The 26020-nt window shown below is 32.7% G+C and overlaps 1 protein-coding gene across 2 annotated transcripts in view; it reads right to left on the bottom strand.

Moving 5' to 3' along the window:
- The window catches only part of BRIP1 (BRCA1 interacting DNA helicase 1), a 185914-nt gene that overhangs the window by 117438 nt on the left and 42456 nt on the right, over positions 1-26020 (bottom strand). For both annotated transcript variants that reach the window (XM_023652939.2, XM_070227532.1), the window contains exons 7-9: positions 10673-10963; positions 5257-5475; positions 2688-2887 (exon numbers count right to left, since the gene is read on the bottom strand). In XM_023652939.2, the coding sequence (XP_023508707.2) occupies positions 2688-2887; positions 5257-5475; positions 10673-10963 (710 nt within the window). The remainder of the gene's footprint in view (positions 1-2687; positions 2888-5256; positions 5476-10672; positions 10964-26020) is intronic.

The following is a 26020-nucleotide window of genomic DNA, read 5'->3' as shown; positions in this document are numbered from 1 at the left end:
TAAGCAGAAGGAATAGCTAGTACAAAGATGCTGAGGTGGTTAGCAAATTTTCCTTATTTAAGGACCTGAAAAAAAACCAGTGTAGTGTAACACAATGGGCAAAAAGGAATAATGGTAAGAACAATGTTAATGATAAGCAAGGAATCAGATGATGTTGAGCCAGGATAAGAAACTTGGATTCTATTCAGAGTGCAATGGAAAGGTTCTAAATGGAGGATTTTAAATAAGAGAGAGACAATCTATTTTAAGCGTTTAAAAGATGATGCCAGCTTCCAAACCAGAATGGATTATAGGAGAAAGGCAAGAATGAAAGCAGAGACCTATTGGAAGGCTGCTACAGTATTCTAGTTGAGAGATGACTCTGGGATGATAGATATGAGGTCAATGGATTTGGGACATATTGTGCAGGTAGCACTTACAAAACTTACTGACGAAGTGAATGAGGTGAGGCAATGATAAAGAACAACGTTTAAGATTTTTGATTTGAGGAACTGGTTGGTATTGCTTGCTTAGAACAAAAGATGCTCCTAGTGCTCTTATCACTTAGGAAATTACAAGCGTTTTAGGAGCTCTGTGCCAGGAACTGGGGACAGAGACCAATATATATATTTTCTATTATTTCACAGAAGTTAAGACAAAAACACTTTTCATAGTGGTGGTAGTCAACAATACCCAACACTGCTGAGAAGCTGAGGAAGAAAACAGAACATTAACCTGTGGATTTTGACCTTGTTCTTACCAAGGTCACCAATAGTCTTGGTGACCTTGATAAGAACAATTTCAGCAAATTTATGCAGACAGCAATACTACTGGAATCGATGAGGAAAGAATGGGAAGTGCGAAAATAGAATTAGCAACTATAGACAACACTTTCGACAAATTATGCTGTGAAATAAAAACGACAAAATTCTACATGGCAAAAATATCATAAGGAAAGACAAGCATAAGGCAAAATGGTGGAAAAAAGTATTTGTAACTCTACACAGGTAAAGGGTTAATTTACGAAGAGCTTGTACAAATCAATAAGAAAAAGAACCATAACAACAAAGAGCAAAAGAAGGACAGAGAGGTCAACAGACAGTTGACAGAAAAGGAAATATACATGGCCCTTAAAGATGTTTAATCTCACTCATATTAAGAGAAATGAAATGAAAATTATACTTGGACACTACATTTCACCCATCAGGCTAGAAAAAACAACCCTGATACTCTCATACACTGCTGGTAAGAGTATAAGTAGTCCTCCACCCACCTATCCATTGTGTAAATTTTAGAAATATCTATCAAAATTACACGTAGATCTATGGTTTGACCCAACAATCCCATTTCTGGAAATTTTCCTACAGATACACTCCCATACACATAAAATGGTATATGTTCAAAGTTATTCATTACAGCAATGTAATAGCAAAAGATTGTAAATAACTTCAATATCTATTAATCAGAGGCTGCTTAAATAAATTATTGTACATCCATGCAATGGAATTCTAGACAACTATTTTTTTAAACTGATAAAGTTTTTTAGGTCTTGATATGGAAAGATCTCCAAAATATACTGTTAAGTGAAGAAAAGCAAGATACAGGAAAACATATGTATAAAGTACAGTGCCTATAGTTAACAATACTGTATTGTATATTTAAAAATTTGCTAAGAGGGTAGATCTTATATTAAGTGTTCTTACCACAAAAAATAATAATAAATAAAGAGGGCAGAAGGAAACTTCCAGAGGTGATGAATATGTTTATGGCACAGATTCTGGTGATGGTTTCATGGATGTATACTTATCTGCAAACTCATCAAATTGTATACATTAAATATTTACATCTTTGTGTACATCAATCATACTTCAATAAAGTGGTTTAAAAAAATAATACATATTTTTATGTTTAAAATGGAGAAGACAAAAAAGTATGTATAGTACGCCACCATTTGGATAAAAAGGAGAGATAAGAGAAAGCATCTATATTGGCTCACATATGGGTAAATATGCACTGAATGATAAACTTGCTTAGGAAGACAGTAACTAAGCAGATAGGGGATGGAGTGGGAAGGAGGTTTTTATAATATAAATTTGTATACCTTTTATGTTCAAATATGTGACTGTATAACATTCCATTTTTTTTAAAGTATACTGTGAAGGGAACATAAAAATGCTGCAGTAAATGAATGGGATGTAGGGTCAGGTGAGGTTTTTCTAAGAGATTCTAGATCAACACCTAATGTCTGATGAAAGGGAAATTATCTAATGTAAATTCTAATAAAATTATTGCTAAATCTATTATTCAGAGTATTGAAATCTTGGGTTGAAACTCATCAAACCAGAATCCTACTCAAACTAGAGGATAAAGTGATAAATTAAAGCCATGATCCAGAATTTTAAAATATGTTACATAAAGCCATGCTTAATTTATGTTTAGCCCAGTGTCCTATATACATTGATGAGGCTGCTATATTAAGAATAAGATTCAGAATTATCAATTTGAAAAATCAATTATGTTCATTATATTCTTTTGAACAAGACAAAAGTTTGGACTAGCCTATTTTTAAAAGTTTAACTCACAAGGAATAATCCATTTCCCAAGTAGTCTGGTCAAAGTTTACTAACTATAAAACACTCTGGCATAATAAAACATGTTTTTTTAATCCAAAGGCAGCACAAATGACACTGACAGACAAATGCTCTTACTTAATAAGGCTATAGCACACAGCTCGTAGGGGTTCATGGTCTTTCTTTCTTATGTTATTGTTGACCATACTATCTAGTTCGTCTCGAGCAAATCGAAGCTGAACTTCTGTTATACTGTAACTTGCCGATTCCCGAGCACAGTCCTCAATGTTATGAGCTTCATCTAAAATGACAATCTGTTCTTTCAGATTGATATCCATCTATAAGATAAAAGAATTTTCCTATAAAACATTCAGCAAAATGGATTCAACAGCAGTAGGCAAGATATTTCATTTAAAAATTTACACTATAGGCCAATATTGCAAGTGTAATCATATAAGCAACTGGTTCTAGGTCTTAAAACTTTTAAAGCACTAAGGTCAACCAAATATCAGCTTAACATTACAGAATTTGCCACTTTTCACTCTCAAAATACTTTGCAAACCTATCAACCAAAATAATATGTGTTAAGTGACCCTGGAACAAGGTACAGCTGGTTACACAAAGGGGTATACAAATCCCCCACTCTGAAGGAATCTCCAACATAATTTAAAAAGCAAGGTAAAAAAACTTCTAAAACTAAAATAATACAAGACTCAAAAGACTCTCAAAATACAAATATAATATGTATTTGTTTTAGTCTTTCCTGTAACCCTTCATTTTGAGAATTGTTCTTCCCCAACTCCCATGTTGGAAGGACTGTTAACCTGTTAATCAAGAGACATCACTACTCTCACAAAATGGGTAGACTCAGAACTCAGGCTTGCCAATTAAATAAAGTATTCCATCCCTCTGTGGTCACAGTGACTGGTTCAAGAACAGATATGAGATCCAAGCTAGGCCAATCAGAGTAACTTGGGGTGACATATGAGATCATGTTCTTTTTTCCAGGTTAGCTAGCTGCTTATCGTTATCTTTGTTCCCACTGGAAAGAACCTGCCTGAGAATAAAGCTATCACAAGGAAGAGTCAGTCAAGTATTTTTCTTAAGCTCTATTGAAGCTGGGTTTGTGCCACTTAAAACTGAAAGTCCTGACTAATGCAAAGAAACGTGACAAAGCAACAGCCAATGAGTTAGTCTGAGGAAATAATATATAGAGGGCTGAAGATGACTGAGAAAGAACGAAGGAAGAGTAGGAAATATAGTGGGATTTAAAAGATGAGCAGGATTTGGATAGACGAAGAGAAGTAGGGCATTTCAATATAGGTTTCACCAAAAGTAGAGATATAGGAAAGAACAAGGTATCCTCCAAGTTTTACGAGGTAATTTTTGAAGGTTCAAGTTGGGAGTTTGTGGCAGAGAAGGCTGAAAAGGCAGAATCAGGTCAGACTAGTGAGCATCTTAAGAGTAAGTTTAAGAAATATGGACTTTTTCTCGTGAGCTAAGAGAGCAATAAGTGATTTTCAAGCAGAGGAAAGATATAATAAAAGTGATATTAGGAAGACTGACCTAGCATTGATATGTACAGTGGTTCAGAGGAAAGAGATCTAGCTAAGAGGCAACCAAATAAGAGGCAGTATAGCAGGGGTAGTAAACATAATGCCTATTAATTTCAAACTTAAAGAAACAGAAAGCTAATGAGAGTTGTGCAGTCAGATCTAAAGAGAGGAATAACTACTGAATATACCAAGTTATTTGCTTTTTGTCTTATGCTGTAACAACAGAATCTCTCTATGAAGAACCAGGCAAATAAACACAAATCCTTTATCCAAAGTTCACTTCTCAAAAGCTCACAAAGCACAATTTGCATAATATGCATATTGTCCCAACATAAGTTCTTCAAAATATAGATTCTTCAGATATGTTTTAAAATAATTCTAAGTATTCATAAATGGAAAGAGTAATTACGATAAATGGGTCACACCTGGGGGCAATTTTGTCCCCCAGATTTGGCAATGTCTGGAGACATTTTTGTTTTCTTTTCTTTTTTCTTTTTTGAGGAAGATTAGCCCTGAGCTAACATCTGCTGCCAATCCTCTTTTTTTTTTTTTTTTTTTGCTGAGGAAGACTGGCCCTGAGCTAACATCAGTGTCCATCTTCCTCAACTTTATATGTGGGACACCTGCCACAGCATGGCTTGACAAGCAGTGCTAGGTCTGCATCCAGGATCTGAACTGGCGAACCCGGGCCATGAAGCAGACTGTGTGAACTTAAGTGCTGCACCACCAGGCCGGCCCCTGGAGAGATTTTTGATTGTGACAACTGTGAGGATGCTACTGGTATCTAGTGGATAAAACCAGAGATGCTGCTAAACATCCTACAATGTACAAGACAGCCCACCACAACAAAGAACTATCCAGCCCAAAATGTCATTACTGTCAAGATTGAAAAAACCTGCTATAATCCCACTTCAGTACTAAGTCCTTAAAATTACTTACTACTTTGGAAATTAAAATGACAAGGTCTAAAATTCAGTTTTAATACAACTTAGAATATGTTTTCAGTACTCTAATATGTTTACATATTTACATAAATTAAATATAAAGCTAAAAATAAAGTAAAAGGCGTTAAAACATCTAAAAGCTTTTACATTCATCACTTATACCGCAATAAGTAGGAAAAAAGTTCTAATTTTTACATATCTACTCACACTTTCTCTTATTTGTGCATCTAGAAGATAGTTGTAGGGACAAAATACAATATCAGCATCCTCTATTAGTTCTCGTGCTGTATAATATGGACATGCCTTTAGTTTTTTCCCCAAGGTGACGAGTTCTTCTATATCCCAGGCCTTGGAGATTCCTTCAGTCTGTAATTTGTGCTGATCACTAATTTTATGAATACCATGATAAAAATAGCAGGATTTGCCCTAAAAACAAATATGCATAACTGAAATGTGAACCAATACTGCAACAGAAGGAATAAAAACAAGTTTATCTCAGAATTTTAGAAACACTATTTAAAACCACAAGGCAAAGATTTTATAGGAGACAGATTAAATCATATCTACAATCACAACCATTTTAAAGACACTATATTAGTTGACTTTGATAGAGTTCCAGATCAGTATAGTTCTAGATACCCCAAATTAACTTGAGAAAAATATTTTTAAAATTATGTTTGTTGTGGCTTTGTTCTGATTAAAGTGATATTAGGCAAAAATATTTCTGGAAGGATACACAAGAAGAATGGTATCACTGATTTCTTTCAAAGATGAGAGCTAAATAACGTGGGGAGAGGAGTGGGAGAGATTTTTCTCTACAGACGGTTTTGTACCTTTTCAATTTGAGCCATGAGACAGTATTACTTAATCAAATATACATAAGTAAAAAGAAAGGAGGGAGGGAGGGAGGGAAGGAGGGAGGAGTGGGAGCGGAGGAAGGAGGAATGTCCTAGGGAAAAATAAAGTAAGAGTGTTCACTACGAAATATTTGGAAAATGCAAAAGAATACCAAAAAACCCCTAAATTATCTATAATTCCATCACACAAAGAATGTAGTATTAACATTTTGATGCATTTCATTTCATATTTCTCCTATACATACGTATAAATGGATATATCTTAACAATGTGACCAATATTAAAATAACGAGAACAAAGCAAATTTTCCCCAGGCATTGAGGATTATTATCAATCAAGCCACAATAAACAAACATTTTTTTACAAAACTGGGAAGACTTTTTTGGTCTCAGCCTATTTTATTAAAAATCCTATCATAAATATTTTCTCATATCACTAAGCATTTTTTCATTGTTGCCCACATATGTACACTGAATTAATGTGCCATTGTTGATGAATCAGTTTCATTATTGGGTATTTAGACAGTTACTAATTTTTGCTTTATAAATAATGCTGCAATGAGCATTTTTATGCCTATTTATAAATATTTTCTTAGTATACATTTTTAGAAATGGCATTATGGGATCAGAGAGTATAAAATATTTTTAAGTTTCTTGAAACCCATACCACTAAATTATCCTCCGAAAGTGTATACCATTTTAAATTGCATTTTTTCCACACCTTTATCAATACTAATATTATCTTCTCTCATCTTTGCCTTTTTTAAAGACAAAAAAATAGAATCTTCCTGTTTTGACTTGTATTTTTTATTCTTTCTAGCAAGTTTAACGTTATATTGTATGAACATTCTAAAAAGTTTCAGCAGTAATTTGCATTTCTTCTTTCATGTACTATCTACTAATGTCCTTTGCCATTCTATTATTGGAAGTAAATTTTATTAATATATACTAATCAAACAATAAGATGTTTGATAAAACCCAGTCTTATCAAGGGTGTGTCATATCCTATTAAAAGATGTATAAAATTAGTAGAAGTATAAATATACACTATTGGTAGAAGTATAAACTTTTACTTCTATGAGAAGTACACAGGTAATTTGTCAATAACTACTAAAATTCTACATTTCACCATTAATGTGAATATATATGTTGCACTGCTTAACAGCCAAAAAAACTGCATATAAACCAAATGTCTAACAACAAGAAATATGTTAAATAAATTATAGTAAATTCATACCAAACATATAGCCCTTAAAAAATGAGTTAGATTTGTCTGTTTGCTGATGTGTTTAAGTTTTTAAAAGAATATATACATATATATTATAGCAAATATATATTTTAAATGTTTTGGAAGAATACACATAAACCTTATAGTTTCTTTCAAGAGTTAAGGGAATGAAAAGAGATCTCTTTTCATTTCATGCCTGTCTGTAATTTTGAATCTTCTATCCATATATATGTTATTACTTTTCTTTTTCCCTTGTCATTTGGGAGTGACTGGTAGAATAATGGGCCATTTTTATTTTCATTAATGTATCAATAAAAAAATTAAATGTGATTTTGAAATCCAATATTTATCTTTCCCAGTTGGCTGTCCTTAAAAGTCAAAAACAATTATATATATTATATATAGGCTTTCATATAAGCTAATATATAGGCTTTTTCTATGAACTATCCAAAAGGCAAATCTATATTTTCAAAACATACATACACCATTACATACAGAGAAGTACCTAGAAGTTGCTGGACATGAAGTAAAGCATAAAAGGTTCATAACCTATAAAACAACGTCAGTAGATCCAAGGACAAGACATGATCAGGTGAGGACTAGTAGTACTCCTAAAGTGTTTTATTCAGCCACGGTAAGGGAAGCCACTTGTTGGTTCTCCAAGGCATTAAAAATAAAAATTAGGAGAAAAAGGCTCACCTAACCTTCTTTATTTAGTTCATTTTTTATTTTTACTTACTTTGTCTAATCTCTACTACTCTTGTTTTACCCTTCCTGCTGTGTCAACTTTCCTATACCATAATGCCATCTTTTGTTTTTGTTTTCTAGTGTAATCAAAATAGCAATGGCTAGGAATTAGAAAACTTGCCTCTTGTCTTGCTAGTTAGTTGTCTGACACTGGGCAAAGTTCAAGGTCCATTTTTCTCATGTGACTAGGCATCAAAAGAGTAGTTGAACCAGAAGCCTTTTACGATTTCCCTGACCTACTGACTACACTATTTCTAAGGTTCCTTCCAGCTCAAAAACTATGATTCTGGAATCTAGAGACAGGTGGAGATGTGCCAAGTATCTTTCATACTGAACTTCTTACAGATTGAGTTTAATAATATGGCATTCACCATTTCTTCATTACAACTATCCTTCATACTATTCTGAAAGCTTCTATTTGTACAAAATGATCACTAAGATGCCTTCAGAGTCCATGATTACGAACTGTTAAATCTAATCTTAACAAAAAATAGATATTCTTTCATACCTAAAGTAGTTTTTTGGAATTATTTCTAGGGCTAGTTAAGATTATTTTTTCTTAATTGAAACAAAAATTAACTTTAACAGATAAGTGTATTGCTTTTCCAGTATAGGAGCACTTTTGCAAAAGAAACAGCGAACAAAAACACATGTGCCTTCGGATCAAGCCAAAAAATCAGAAAGTTTACACTTTAAGGGCACTTAGAATGGCACTCCTATGCAGGCTGATAGCAAAACCAGAAAAGCTCATCCATTTTAGCAGTGTAACACAACCCTGAAGGGAGTATGTCGATTGAAGCGCTATCACACTTTAAACTCTTTTTCACTCAAACTGTCAGTTATCTATTTATCATTTCACGTTGGTAATTCAGCCATAGTAAACATAGACACTTATAGTGACTTTGTAATTGGCCCTCATTACAATACCAAGTTACCCTGGGGGCTTGGGAACAACAAAAAGAATGTTCATGTATGCTTATGAGCTAAGCATTCTGAGGCAGAATTAGGTCAAGACAAACAACCACAAGCAGATAGCTTCAATTATTTATATCACTAACATTCAAAAATAAAAGATTTGTTTCATTTAAAACAGAAACTAAAGGCCAATGAAAAATTCTGAATATTCAAGTCTATTAGATTACTTTTTTATTTTTACATGATTCAAACTTATGAGAGTAAAGATCAATCAAAAAACATGACCAGCACTGCAGGATTCTAGAGGATTACATAAAATAAGAATATTTGCTTCCAATATGCAATCTTAAACTTTAAAATTGCTTTTACCAACAGGATAACGATACATGATAAATTACATAATAATTTTCCCCATCACAAGTAGTAAAAAGATAAGGACAAGGCCAGCAAGTCTTCCTGCATAGACTATACAGCCACAAAACAAATTTCAAGCATTTGAGGAATTTAGTAGATCAATTAGCCACTTATGGAAAGAAGTCTACTTAATTATAAAATTTATGAGGTTTCACCATGAAGAGCCTGTTCTCTATTTTATTTTTTTAGCATTTGATTTTTTAAAATATTTTCATCTCTCCTTGAAGAGAACTTTTAAAATATACAAAGTGAAGAAATTTCACAATTCCTCAATTAGTTAAAAAGAACTTATAAGGAAATAAATATGATCATAGAATTTCAACAATGGTTTTGATTCAGCAATTCTATATTCTCTTCCTGGCTCTGAACAAGTCACTTAAGTTTTCCCATTGAAGCCCCTTAATACTTATATTTCACATTCTCATGTTTGAATATTGAAGCATCTTTTGAATATCCTCAAATAAAGACTGAATAAATTTCCACCTAATAAAAGAAAGATTGAGAAAGAAAAGCATAATACAAAATAATTCATTCACATTATATGGTAGGAGATGAATATATCAATTAAATGAAACTCTAGGGGCTATAGCTCATAGCCTTTTGTGCATAAGCAACTATGTTTGACAAAATACTAGTGAAAGACAGAACAACTTTGAAAATATATTAAAATATCATTGGTCATTTCACACACTATCAATTTATCGTTCACCAATAATTTCTGGATATAATCCCAGACTTGTAACTTCAATTTTAGAGTAAACCAATTATGAAATTGGTATATGGACTACAACACTAATACTGTCAAAAACTTATTAAAAAATCATATGTCTTTAGTAAGAAAGATTTCTCTATTTCCACCTGGCCCAAATTCATATTATTCTAGATTTCCCTGGAAAACTTCAAAACCATCAACGACATATCTTTAAAGTTAAAAATTCTTTTGAAAGACAAGTCCATAAAAATCAGAATTACAAGACAAGAAACTTACTATATTTCTCATTCAATTAAAAGACATTTTAAAATTTGCTCACAGAGAGCCTAAATAAACTATCTTCTTATGAAGTTTTAAAGTATGTAAAATATATTAATTAGATCTAATTAGACTAATTCATTTAAATACTTTTATCTCCTCATATGACATCATCGATGTTTGACTATTTTTTGGTACAAGGATTTAAAAGAAGAAAGTAAGAAGACTTCTGCCTAAAATAGAAATTAATTTCAAGGAATTAAATATCCCCAAGCTTTAGGACCAAAACCCATAATTCTAAACTTGAATTAAGATTTTCTTATGGTCAAATTATTTTACAAAAAATATCAATACTAGCAATTAATTTGATTTTCATAAGTTATTTGTTTGACACAGGAAATGTACATATGAAACAAAATGAACACATAAAAAGTCAAGTAATTTGAATCTTTTCAGTCTTATATTTTCTCTAAAACAAAATAACTTTACTCACATTTTTCCCATCTAGCAATTCCATGCACTTTTCATTTCTGTTGAAGTTACCAACTACATCAGGATGGACGCAAGTATGATCCCTGCTGGAAAGAATAGTCATTGGGACCCCTGAGTACGCTGTCCTCCGGAGTTCTCTAGTGATCTGAGCAATCTGCTTGTGGGTGCGTGTCCCAAAATATATTTTAGGTATCCTGGATTTCCCCCCTTGATCCTTCTTAATGGTATTTGAAGAATCTTGGCTGTTTCCTTGTTTAGTAGAACAACAACACCTAGAACAGTGACCAGGGGGCTGTAACAAAAGAAAGAAAAGATAACTAATGTCTGGATTACCATAAAAAATGTGATCAAACCTCTCATGGAATCAGAACCTTAATTAATGAATCACAACTGTCAAATAAAGACAAATTTCAAGATATTACATCATCTAAAACTTGCCATTAAATAAAAAACTATAAATTCCATTTCAAATTGGTTCTCTTTCACTCTTAAGTTCTAAATATTTCCATATTTGCATTGCTTTCTAACATACTACTCCAACTCTCAAATTCCAAATGTCTTAAGTACATTCATTTTAATTCTCCTCTTTCATAAATTATAGAAATAAGACAAAATGGAGGATGATTTTCATTTTTGCTTGGGCTTCAAGTGAACTTGTGATACTACAGTTTAGAGTTGACAGTGCTATTTTTGTTCACAGCAAGGCCCATTCAAATATCCTATAATATATCAATATTTTAAACAGCAGTTTAAATATAGCTTACAAAAGAATAGAAATATCAAGTTGAATTTAAAGTATCACTAAAAACTAGAAGAGAAAAACTATTCTCTAGCAAAGGTATAAAAATGAATACAAATTATTAATATTTAATAATGAAGGCAGGTTGCTTGTATGGAACAAGTATATCTGAAATTCAATTACCTGTCATGGAATGCAAATCCATCAGCAAAATTATCACTCAGCATAGCTTTTTCTGAACAATTTTACTTGTAATTCAGTTTCATAATTAAAATAGTTTCATAAATGTCTCCTTAAACACATCATAAGGAACATCAGAAATATAGTCTAATAGTTACCTGATTTTTCTCTCCTGTTTCCAAACTCTCAAAAATAAAAAAAGGTTTAATGCTAAATATTAGAACCCATGGATTCTTAATAACTACTCCCTTCTCAACCTCAATTACGACATAAATCAGACAGAACGCAGCCTCATTTAAGAGAAATACTGTGAAATGGTTAGTTTATAGAAGTAGTCACTGATGGGGGGGGGAAGCTAAATAGCACAGTGGCTTAAGAGAATTTGTACTGGAAAGTTTTAGTTTAGTAGAACAAATACATCATTTAACTGAAGTTTTTTTTAAAATTAGAATCAGTAAGATTAGCCTTCATAAACAAATGCTAAGTCATAGCATGTTACACCACAATACTGGGGATCAAGCTGTCTTTTAGCCTCAACTCAGTGGAAAAGCAAGTTCAAATTACTCCCAGTCTCACTCAACCTTGTCCACCATTAAATATTACAATACATGATAGAATGGATGTAAATGTGACCCTTCTGGAGCTGTCACTCACTGGGATAAAAGGTTCACTGATGTGCCAAATAAACAGTCAGTCAAAGTCAGATAAAGTTACAGCCATGCTGGAATTGTTACATTCCCCTCTCAGGTTGCCAGTAACAGCAGATTTCATTACAGAGTGCTGCCACATTAAATAGCCAGTTCCAAATATCCTGCCTTCTATATTGAATAATTACTTATTCACTGAAAGGATAAAAAGAAGAGTTATGAATCGGGCTCTTGTCAACAGTGAGGCAGGAAACAACTGATGTGGTTTATGTTACATATACTGCAATATCTAACAATTTATGGTCACACAGAAAATGGAATGCAAATTATATCATGATATTTCTGACTAACTTCTTTTTCGGCCTTTGCAGTGATCACACTAATTAATTAACATAGTAAAAGAATTAAGGTAACTCTAGGTAGCAGAATTAGTTTACTTTTTTATACCTTCAATCTTTTCACTCAATTATACTATTTCTCTTCCCTATGATACAGCTAAATTCATTCTGAATATTAGAATGCTAGGGCCCAATGCATTATTATATACTTATGGATATATTATATCCAAGCATAAAAGTAATCCAATAAAGTGGTCTTTTTTCAAGGCTCAGAAACTACTTTTCAATGTAATACTTTCCAAAATCAATTCCACTTAGAGCTTTACCATCTACTCCTTTTATTTTAATTCCACTCTTTTTCTAACCAAAAAATTCAAACAATACAGAAATATACAAAATAAGTCAAGCCTCCACCACAAATGATTTAGTGTATAACTTGCAGATCTTCATACATGTATCTTCTATATATATTTTTTAATAAAAAGGGATGTTATACAGCTTTATAACTAGTTACATTGCATTCTAACTTTTAATTTTTAAAAGGGGTGAATTTGGCACTAATAATTTTTAAAGAAAGGATCTGCTTATCTTAAAATGTTATGCTAGTAGCTGCACTAACAAAAGCAATAGATCAAGAACTAGTTTCAGGAAACTTTTCACACTAAAGCAGCTTTACTTAGGTACCTTAAATTTGTTTTTCACTCCATAATTGAGAAAAGTATAAACCATGGCTAATTTTATATTAAACATATTTTTGTTTAAGTTTTAAAGTGCTCTGAGGTAATTATATCATCTATGAATTTAAGGCTGACTCCTCAAGAAGATGGTTTTTCAGTGGGTAGTTGGGCAAGTAGAGTAGAAGATGAAAATTAAGAAAATTGATTCTTTTTCCTTAGAAGAATTATTTCTTCAGAAGTGATCTTCTATTAAAGTTTCCATTTAAAGGATTTGGCACAATCTTATTTGAAGCTGGAAAAAACTGATTGTGGCAATAGAACACAGGCTTCAAAGAGACATGTATGTTTGTACCAAAATCAGCAACTTTCAATTTTGTATGAAAACCAGAGAAAGAATCCTGAAAACAGCAGTGACAGGAAGTCATGATATCCTCCCATTCAATGAAAATAAAAATGAGCATGGTAATCAAACATGTTTAGAAAAGGAAAATAAAGAAAGAATAATTAGAAACTATTTCATTGCGAGAGATGTTATTTTGCTAATTCATAAATCAGGGGAGCTTCTAAAAGGAGGCTATGAATTGAATTCTAAAATCAAGCATAAAATGATATATTTAATAAGAAAAATAAGTATATAAAGAAGTAGAGAGGAAAAGAGACCCCCCAAAAAAGCTTATTTGTATGAAATAAAGGGAAAACTAGGTCCATGAAACAGTAACATACTTTTCCATAACTTTCCATATGTGCATGTATTAGCTTTCAACCATACAGCAAATTCCCTGAGGAAAGAAACTCTTACATTTCTTTATATAACTCATTCATTGAGCATGGTGTTTTGCACATAAATGTAAATTAAATTTTTTTAATTGATAGACTGTAACTAATGTCTATAAACCAAGTACTGTACCCATGCACAAAATCTGATAGATGCTTAATTGATGTCTTAATTTGAAGTTCTTCACCTATCAAAAAGTTACTTCAACATAAAAAGGTTAGCTTTTAAAAGAAAAAGTACAGGATATTTTGTTATTTTTCAAGGCCAAAAAGAAAAATCATCTTGTTATGTTAATATTCGGGCCACTTTGTGAGTGACAAACACATATCCTGATATATTCGTTATTAATAGTAACTATCATTTATTAAGGCTATCCCTGTGGTAAGCACTTTACATGTACTATCTCATTCATTCATTCAAGCAACATTAGAATTCCTGATACATCAAGTCAAGTAGAAGACAATGACAAAGGTCACCTCATCTTACTGACAAAAAGAGTTTCACTCTTTAATTGTTCTACAAAAGAATAGATTTTGGAGCTTATCAGTACCAGTTTCACTCATGAATTACAAAATTGTTTAAAGTTAGTACTCTAAGTGCCTTGTTTTCTGAGTGCAATTACAAAATATTCCTATGAGTAAGCTATAAAATTTACTTCATAAAAACTATTTTAACTTATTATTAGTTGACATTTGAATAAAATATTTTCTAACAAGATTCACATTATGTTGCACAGGGAAAAAAACCAAAAACTCTCATTTAAGAGACTCTTTAGAGCAAGTGTCAATAAACTTTTTCTGAAAGGGCTAGAGAGTAAATATTTTAGGTTTTGTGGGCCATAAGGTCTCTGTTCCTATAGAACAAAATATCTTTATGATCTCAATGTAGGGAAGGATTTCTTAAATAATATACTAAAACACAAATGAGTGAAAACACAATCTCATTAAAATGTAAAATTTCTATTTAAAAAAACACTCCTCTTTAAAAAAAAAGGTAAAAGAAGGCATAGACTGAGAAGATATTTGCACTGCATATAACCAACTAAAGATATCCATAACACACAAATAATTCCAACAAATCAATTTTAAAAAGACAAACCCAACAGATGGCCAAAAACAAGAAAATCACAGAAGAGAAAAACTGAAAGACCAAAAGAAATCTGAAAAAATGTGCAACCTAATGCTCAACCTCATTACTAATTAGGAAAATGCAAATAAAAACCATAACTAGATTCCATTTCACATCCACCAGATTAGGTGATAGAGAGGATATGATGCAACTCTCATACACTGCTGATCCAAGTATATACGGGCATATCCAATTTGGAGAACAAATTCGTGATCTAGTGAAATCAAAGAAACATAGATGCTTTGACTCAGCATGACACTGCTAGGTACAAATGCGAGAGAAACTTGCACATTAAGACAGATATAATAGGGATATTCTTTGCTGTACTGTTTTAATAGTGAGGAAAACAAGCTAAGTGTATCAACAGAAGAAGGCATAAATAAATTGTGGGGGGTTTTCAATCAACGGAATACTATATATCATGACAAAATATGAACCAGAGTTGCATCTGTCAACATAAATATCAAAAAAAATGTTGAACAGGTTGAGTATGACATAAAATTTTATCCTCTCCATAAAATTCCAAATTGATGAGGAATAAAACTATTAAATTTTGGGTAGAGAATTAGGAATCCCCACTATAGTAGATAATCCTTGGAGCTAAGGATTACAGTGGACGATATACCTGAAAAATGTTAAAAAGTGCTTCAAAAGAAACCTATCACAGTAAATATACTCTATTCTGGTTCTTCCTCAGCTGCTTAACACCCAGCAGAATAGCTTTTATCTTAATCCCTCCTGACCAAAATTTTTCAACCTAATTTATTAGGAAACAGATTCTTAGAGTCCATGGACTGTTAACAGAGGAGAAGGTTTGAGATCATCCAGAAACTTACAGACACAATTTTGTGTGCATTTTTAGAAAGTGAGTCCATAACTCTCCTCGGGTGCTCAAAGAAGATTATGATCTATTTCGGTGAGGGCTTTATTTCAGAATTTATGTTGATTTTATAGTGAAAATCAAATAGAAACAGCATTTTCTTTACAACCAACTTGGCAATACACATTTATTCTGTAAAGGAATAAACAAATCAATAGTCCAAAGAAGATAATTTTATACAAGTTCCTCTACTGCTTGTAAACACATTTCTCTTCTAATATTTGTTAATTACCTAATATTAACATAATTCTAAAACACTTAGTTCACTGCTGTTTATTTCTAACTCCATTTTACAGATGAAAAAAGTAAAATCTAAAAGACTCCTCAGGGGCCAGCCTGGTGGACGAGTGGTTAAGTTCGCGCACTGTGCTGCAGCGGCCCAGTGTTTTGCCAGTTCGAATCCTGGGCATGGACATGGCACCGCTCATCAAGCCATGCTGAGGCGGCGTCCCACATGCCACAACTAAAAGGATCCACAACTAAGAATATACAACTATGTACCATGGGGTTTTGGGGAGAAAAAGGAAAAAATAAAATCTTAAAAAATAAATAAATAAAAGAGTCCTCAAATTGCTACAAAATACATGATAAATTTGTGGAGAAGTTGGAATTCATAAGCTTAAATCTTAAAACAAAGCTTTAACAGGATCTTTTTCATCTACCATTTAACTTGGCAAAAAAGCAAAATATCGCCTTTTCTTTCTTCCAAAATGTTATGCACATAAAGAGTTAGTGGGAAAAAGCCAATGAATGTAGAATTATACTACGATCTTTGAGGCATAAAAAAGAAGGTTTTTATCAACCATTTGCTGTTGTGCAAGCCATCTAAACAGGTACTGAATGTCTGTTGTGCAAAATCTCACATAAGCACACACTCTAGTACGATAGCAAAAGTGACATAACTATACCTTTCAACTATTCTTTTTAAAAAATTCAAACAGCAGTAGTACTCTACTGCGTTTCATGATTAAACTGCACAAAGCAGCTGTTTATCCACTCACAGCAACCAGCAGGTGAACCTGATTCAATATTTATCACAGGCTTTCACAGATCACTGCTAACCAAGCAAACGTTTTAATTAAGCTGGAACTTGCTTCAAAGAGCTCATTCAAGATGTCAATCAGCAGGTAAGGGATCAGATGCAGTGTCAGGTGAGAGTGTGTAATACAAATCCACAACTTTCTTCATCCCATCGCTGTAAATTAGCCTGCTCTAAAGTTCAGACTCTGATTGTAACAGACTGCCAGTCTCCTGGAATGTGTAACTGAAGTCACTCAAATTCTATTGTGAAGGTTGTAAGCAATATGTTAAACTGCAATGGGCTAGCACATTAAGACAGATCCTTTTCACGGTTGTTTTTTGATACCATAAGTGTTTGTTATCCTACTCTCCATTTACTGTTTACTTTCTTGCCTAGTGTAAATGGGAATTCCTTAACACAGTTGCCCCAGTTTCTGAAAAGTTTATGTTTCAATTGAATTAATCAAGAAAGACCCAAAACGGTATAATTTTTTATCTAAATTTATCCTAGAACAATCATATTCTATAAGAATTCTCAGTTTAAGAACAAATATATCATAAAGATGATCAACCTACTATACAGCAAAAATTATCCTGGTTTAACAGCACTTTACACAGATGTGACTATAACAATGAATCTCAAAGTATAGTGATAACTCTGACTAACCCAATTCATGAGAAATACCTGGGTTTTTGAGCAAGAAAAAAAAAAGAAATAAAAAGGAAGAAACAAAGGAGATGGAGAAAAATGGGAAAGTTATTCCTTGGAGAAGAATGCCAGCTAAAAATTGTAAACGGAATTAGAATGATAGAATTTTAAAAATCATCATTTTGTAACTCCCATGTAATAACTCACTCCTGCAAGCTACCTAAATGGATGCTAAAATCTAAAACTGCTTACAACCATTTTGTGTGAAACATTGTTGGGGGGATATTCACACAGTCTCCAAGTACCATCCCACAGATTACTTATTAATCACAAAAGGAAAATGTGCCCTTATAATGGAGACCTGGCAGTCACCTCTTTAACCAAGTGGTCAAACTTAGCATTATCAGTGGTGAGGCAAACCGGCATCATGTGCGTCTTGATGTGATATAATAAAAAATATACTTAAGTGCTCTTCTTGAAGAAAACTATGTGATTATAAAATCCAAACAATCAAGACATGAATCAAAAAGAACCCAGAAATAGAGAAACTGTGGTAAAAAAGACATACATACATTATTTAATTGGTGAAAATCAACCCAACTGCACACTTATGATATGTGCACTTGTCTATTATACTTCAAAGAGGCTTTTTAAAAATTCCTATCCCTTGGGATTGCAGGAGATTTTTCTCTCTTATAGTATTTTGGTATTTTTCAAACTCTCTTCAATGACCCTTTTTAAAATGAGAAAACAAAGCTATCCTGTGGCATCATATTCCACATATTGACCAAAATGCCATAAACAAACCTTACATAGAGATTGTTGCTTCTTTCTTGGGCATTAAAAATTAGATAAGTCATTATCAATATACAAGCCTCTAAAGAAGCACTACTCAATAAACTTTCTGCGATGACGGAATGTTCTATATCTGCACTATTCAATGCACTTGCCACTAGCCACACGTGGCTACTGAGCACTTGAAATGTGATTAGCGCAGCTGAGGAACTAAATTTTAATTTGAATTAATTTAAATAAATAGTCACATGTGGCTAGTAGCTACCATATCAGACAGACAGTATAGATTTATATTACCACAGGTTCTAAATTTAATCTGGAAAATAAACTAGTGAGAATAATCAAAATTTTTTTTAAAGATGGGCAATAATGGTATATATTCTTACATGTGTAAGAATTTAGTGCATTTGATAAAGATGTTGTATTAGGCACCTCTTTAGATATGTGTCCAACCCTTTATTCTGAAAATAGTTCATCATCTACAGCCCCTGCTGAAAAAGTGGATCTAATATCTACATTACTAACACATGACCATGCCAACATGCTCCCAGGCATAGCAAGACTAGTAAGATTCACTTTCCTAGGAATTTGTATTTGGGGCATTTAAACTAGTTGATTAACTACAGGGAACAGACCAGAACATTCTGTACACTTTTAGGCTTCCAATTTGAGATGTCATGGTAAGGTCATATGAAAGAGGGTAAGTATCCAGAAAAAGCAGTCCATAAAAAAATAATGAGAGAACTCTTCAGAGAGAGGGAGAGAAGACATACTTGAGGACCCAAAGAGAAGAGAAGCTGCCTAAAAACTTCTGAGTTCCAAAAAGGGCACTTGTATTTCTACTTGATCTTTCTTTGAGTAGGTTTCTATTTCTTCAAAAGCACATCATTCCTGGGGGGGCGACCCCATGACATAGTGGTTAAGTTCGGCACACTTGGCTTCAGTGACCTAGGTTTGGTTCCCAGGAGCAAACCTACACCACTCATCGGCGGCCATGCTGTGGCAGCAACCCATGTACAAAATAGAAGAAGACTGGCACAGATGTTAGCTCAGGGTGAATCTTCCTCAGCAAAAAAAAAGAAAAAAGAAAAGAAAGAAAAAAAAGCACCCATCACTCCTGATTAAGTCAAGAGTTGAAATTATCAAAGAAATAACAAGAGAGAATTTCCCTAAGTAGAAGAAGTCTCTGAGTCTTCAATATAATAAAATGTACTAAGTAACTAGCATAGTGAATGAAAAAGACTCTCACCTAAACATACAGCCATGAGAAATTATAAACATAAATTATAGGACAGCCATTCAACAGAATGCAGTGGAGTCATTAAAAATGATGCATAAAAATATTAAATGACATGAAAACATAATCCTGATCTATTATTATAAAGAGAGAGAATTTGACATTATTTGCCTCCTGAGTGATATAACATAAGCATATAGTACTTTGTGTTATTCCTGAAAAACAAAAAACAAGGACAATCAAACCTGAGTCTAATTCAACCTCTAGATGTAACTACCATAAACAGAAATATGGGGATAGAGGACTATCTTAAATGACACTCTGAGGATAAATTCAAACAAATTCTGAATATGAGAAATCCTACAGGACAAATAATGCAGTTTTTTCAACAAATAATTGAGATCTCTCTCTTAAAATAAATGTCATGCACATACCTTGTTTGGATTCTGATTTTCAAAAAGTCAACTCTAAAATGACATTTTTTAAACAACTAAAGACAACTGTAAACAGACTGGGTATGAGACAAAGAATTACTGTTAATTTTTAAATTTTTTTAGCTATAATAACATTATCTTTAAAATGCCATTGCTATGTTTTTAAAAGTCTTTGGTTGAAATAACACTAAATTATTTATGGGCACATAGATATGATGTCTGATAGTTGCTTTAAAATATTCCAGCCCCTCACCCTTTCCTCCACGGATCCTCCCCTCAAAAAAAGAGAAAAAAATGGTAGGGGGTAAATAAGAAAATAGGGGAGGTAAAATGGCAAAACACTGCTAACTGTTAACGCTGAGTCATAGGCACAAGGGGGTTCTCTGCTTTGTGTATGAAATTTTCTTAATAAAAGGTTTTAAAAATAAGGAGACTTTAAAATTTCTTTTTTATAAAACAAACACAGTGATCCTAAACCAAATCTAGATGAATTTTCTCTCACTAAAAATATCAAGAGACCAATATCATTAATGAACACTGAAACAATGAATTCTAAATGAAATAGCAAACAGGACACTTATACATGTACACACACACACACAAACACACATGCAAAACTAAAAGCCAGAACAAAAGGATAATTCAGTATTAGGACATCTATTAATGTAGTTTAACATGTTAAAAGATAAAACGCAAAAAATCATATTCATCTCTACAGTTTAATATTTTCTTGATGAAAATGTTGAATAAAATAGGAATAAGATGATTCTTCTCTAACATGACAAAAAATTATATAAAATATATAATTAATACATAATTACATCTATAATTTACATGTTTATATATAAATCTATATAATTTATAAACTTATATAACTTATACTATATATAATTTACACATTATATATATAAAATGTATTTTTAAATATATATAAAATTTTCAAAAGCCAGTGTCATGTTTAATGGGGAAACGCTAGAAGCATTCCCATTAAAGTCTCAAACAAGACAAAGATGACCATACTTCCCAGTGTGCCTGGGACAATCCCAATTTATATCTGTTGTTTCAGGTTAATTAATAATAATGCCCCACCGCCTTCATTCTCACAAGTGTGCTGGTTTGGGCAATAAGTTATATGATCATTCTATCTGTTACTATTATTATACAACTTTTGTTTTGGAGATATTATATAAAATTGTAATGGAGGTAAAATGATCACTATTTATAAAAGAAATGATTGTATACCTGGAAAACATGAGAAAATTTACTGAAACTATTACAAATAAAAGAATTCATTAATGTAGCTCAGCAAAAAAAATACAATAAATGTGGTTCACTAAGAAAAAAAAACAGAGGGGGCCAGCCTAGTGGCATAGTGGTTAAGTCTGTGGGCTCTGCTTCTGTGGCCCAGGGTTTGCCAGTTCAGATCCTAGGTACGGACCTACACACTGCTCATCAAGCCACACTGTGGTGCCATCCTACATACAAAATAGAGAAGGACTGCCACAGATGTTAGCTCAGCGACAATCTTTCTCAAGCAAAAACAAAACAAAAACAGAAACTAATAATATTCATATATAAAACCGAAACTAAATAGAAAATCTAATAGGAAAACAAACCCCAATTATATAGAAATAAAAGATAAATCACCTAGGAATCAACTTTAAAATACATCTAAGAAGTTAATAAGAGTATGTGTTAATTAATTAGACAGGGGGAATCCTTGCACAATCTATATGTATATCAAATCATCGTGCTCTGTACTTTAAATAACTTGCAATTTTATTCACCAATTATACCTAATAAAGCTGAAAAAATAAGTTAGTAAGGTAAAAATAAACAAGCAAGAATAGCCAAAATACTTTTTAAATGAAAGGATAATAATGAAGAACTAGACATATAAAATATTAATGAGCTACAATAATCAAAACAGTATAGATCAATGGAAAAGAAAATAGAAAGTTTAGAAATAGAACCAGATACATTAAGGAACTTAGAACATCATAAAGGCATAAAGATCGCATCTCAAATCAATAGGGAAAAGAAGAACTAATCAATAAATGATGTTGCAACAATTGAGTAGCAACCCAGGGGAAAAAAGTTATGTTCCTATCTCATACTACTCATCAGAATAAATTCCAGATTTAAATATGAGAAACAATTGAAAACTGTTTAAATCATCTTTGAGTGAGAAAGGTTTTTATAAGTGTGACCAAAACCCAGAGACCATAAAAGACTGATAACTTCAACTATATAAAATCAAAATTTCCAGCATAGTAGAAATTATTATAAAATCAAAAGATCAATAACAAACTAGTAAAAAAATGTATTTTTGCAATTCATAACACAAATAAAAAGCTAATTTAATATGAAGAACCTCTGTAAAACAGTAAGAGAATGACCAAGAACCTAATCGGCAAAAGAGATAACCAGGTATTTGAAAAGATAGTCAACTTTACCCATAAAAAGAGAAATATACATTAAAAGTACAATGAGATGGCATTTTTTTAACCAATCAGGCAGAAAACAGATCAAAGATTTTGATGACACACTTATTTCCAAGAGAGTGGGGACAAAAATATATGCGCTTGTATACGTCTATGTATGTATCACATTATAATTTGCCTGTATATTATATATATTTTATATATATATACACATATATATATACACACATACATATACACACACACACACACACACACATATATACACACTTGCTTTTATAATGCTGGTAGGAGTCACAAGAAACCAATAACAGTTGCCTCTGGGGCAGGAAACAGAATGGGTCTTGAATTTTATACCATAGGCATATATCACTTTTCAAAGATAGATAAATAAAATGTAAATTTCAAAAATTTAAAATACCAAATTGCCTTCCTCTGGTACTACAGGCATACCACCTCCGCATAATGTTGATAACAATGTATACAGAAGTAGGATATATTGACATCACCATTTCATTCTCAATAGAGATTGAAGACTCAACAAACATGACTAGTAGAAATCAACAACAACAACAACAAATCTCACATTGGCTAAAACTGCACAGGATAAAATTTGTTATTGACTAAAAACTGACAGAAGAACCAATTATTTGACAAAATTGTGATTGGCAAAACTTCCCCTAGAAATACTGACTATGTTAGAAATAACAGCCATCAAGAAAAGAACTAAATGGCAGAAGCCATAATCAATAAAAAGTTGACCTGGCTAAAAAAAAAATTTTGATGAATGAAGTGTCTTTGCCTGTAAATACTACATAAAAATAGCAAACCATAAAAAAGAAAAGACAATAATAAAAAAGAAATATTATTAATTAATAACTAGGCTTTGATAATGGCATTCTGAGTGATTTTTTTTCTTTCTTCTTTATACTCTTTGATGTTACTTGAATTGCTTATAATGAGCAAATATCATTTTTATAAAAATAATTACATAAAAAAATACACATAAAAGACAGTAATATACTGAGTAGAGATACTACATAAGAGAGTAGCTATTATAAAAGAAAATAGTATACTGAGCAGAGATCCTACCTAAGAGAGCAGCTATTAGTTTTTCATTCTTTGAAGAATCATCCTACTCAATATTATAAGATTTTCCTCTTAGATAAAGTATGTACCTTACGGAATATGCAACAAAAAGATCCAGGGAAGAGAAGAACCCAACTATCCAGTAAGGATAGTCAAATCAATTATAGACTAATGAAAGGACAGAGTAGAATAAGAGATTGCTCTCACATATGATACTGCATAAACAACAGATTAAGGAAAGAGTGAGGTTTTCTTGGGAAGGATAGGAGAAAACACAACACAGTTATAGGCAATAAAAACAATCAAAAGGAAGGAAAACTTACAAAAGAAAGGGAAAATAACTCAAGAGCGACCACTGAAGTATGAATAAGCAGAGGGATGTGAATGGGAGAAAGTTTGCAGGAAGAAAAAAAAATAAGGCAATTTACGACTAGTGTGGAGACCATCAACTTTTGAGTTTATAGGTGGGGCAGGCCCAAATGACAATAAAGTCTAAGGTGTGGTAATGCTGTTGACTTAATGGGTGAAATAGGTCAGCAGGATCAATAAGGTTGAGGAACTATGGTCAGAAGGTGAGATCATCAACATAGATCATAAAGTTTCTAGGGATGGTGACTGTTACTGCAACTCACTGATTATCAAAGAGGTTCTGATATTTTTACTGCCCCTGATTCCTGCTACTCCACTAAAACTCAAAAGTGTCTACCATTTAAAAGTCCATATCATCTCATTATAAAACTTTTCCAACTTTGTTGTCAATATCAGTTACCTTCTGTATCAAATGCTAATCTTGCTCAATTAGTGCAACATCTGGCTTAGAGGGTTTTTACTTGGAAAAATATATATTTTTGTGTAAGTTTTCCAAAGAGCCAACTTTTAAAGAAACAATGAAAATATCTTTTAAAACAGAGATGAAGGGACATCTACCTCTAGCTAGAAGAAACCATATCTATCCATCCATAACAAACTACTAGCCAGCCCTGGTGGTCTAGTGGTCAAGATTGGGCTCTCTTGGCACTATGACCTGGGTTTGTTTCCTGGTCAGGAAACCACACCACCTGTCTGTTGGTTTTCATACTGAGGTGGCTGCATGTTGCTGTGGTGCTGAAAGCTACGCCACCGGTATTTCAAATAGTAGCCAGGTCACTCACGGTGGACAGGTTTCAGCAGAGCTTCCAGATTCAGACAGATGAGGAAGACGGATATGGCCCTCCACTTTTGAAAAAGCTGGCCATAAAAATCCTATGAATAGCAGTGGCGCATAGTCTGATACGGCACTGGAATATGAAAGGATGGAGCAAAAAGACTGCACAGGGTTCCACTCTGATGTACATGGGGTCGCTGGAAGTCAGAAGTGACCCAACCTCATTAACAACAAAATAAACTACTAACAAACTGGACAAAATACATAACAATAGTTTTCAGACAATGAACAACAGGCAACACATGACTGTGATCACAGAAAAAGAAAAACAAAAAGGTGATGCATAAAATTATGATGTTCCTTCTGCAGATGAAAACACCATAACTGAAAAAAAATGGCTGGGTGAGATTAACATCAAATTAGATGCTGCAGAAGAAAAGATCAGGGATTTCAAGACATAGCAACAGAAGCTACATAAAATAAGCACAGATAGGAAAAAATGACTTGAAAAATTAAAACAAACTCAGTGATCTGTAGTTTAAGATCAACCTGACTAACATACACGTAACCGAAGTAACTGAAGCAACCACAGGCTACTCTTTAGAAACTAAGCAAGACGAGACAATAGCAAAATATTTTTAAGTGCTATAAGAAGGAAAATGTCAATCTAAAATTCAATACCCAGTGAAAATGTCTTTTAAAACAGGTGACAATCCCTATCAAAATCCCAGACATTTCTCACAGAAATAAAAAAATCTATCCTAAAATCCATATGGAATCTCAAAGAACCCCAAATAGCCAAAATAATCTTAAAACAGAACAAAGTTGGAAGTCTCACCCTCCCTGATTTCTAAACTTACTATAAAACTACAGTACTAAAAACATTGTGGTACTAGCATAAAGACAGACAAAAATAACTGAACAGAAAAGAAAAGCCAGAGATAAACTCTTGCATATCCAGGGTGCTAAGATCATTCAGTGGGGGAAAGGACAGTCTCTTCAACAAATAGTTCTGGGAAAAATGAACATTCACATACAAAACAATGAAGCTGGACCCAAACCTAATACCTATACAAAAATTAACTCAAAATGAATAAAAAATTTAAAACATACAAGCTAAAACTATAAAACTTCACCAAAAGTCAAAGCAAAAATAGATAATTGGACTTCATG

The sequence above is a fragment of the Equus caballus genome, chromosome 11, assembly GCF_041296265.1.
Source record: "Equus caballus isolate H_3958 breed thoroughbred chromosome 11, TB-T2T, whole genome shotgun sequence".
Classification (NCBI taxonomy): domain Eukaryota; kingdom Metazoa; phylum Chordata; class Mammalia; order Perissodactyla; family Equidae; genus Equus; species Equus caballus.
Note: the sequence above shows the minus strand (reverse complement) of the source record. Positions and strands in the feature narration are given on the sequence as shown.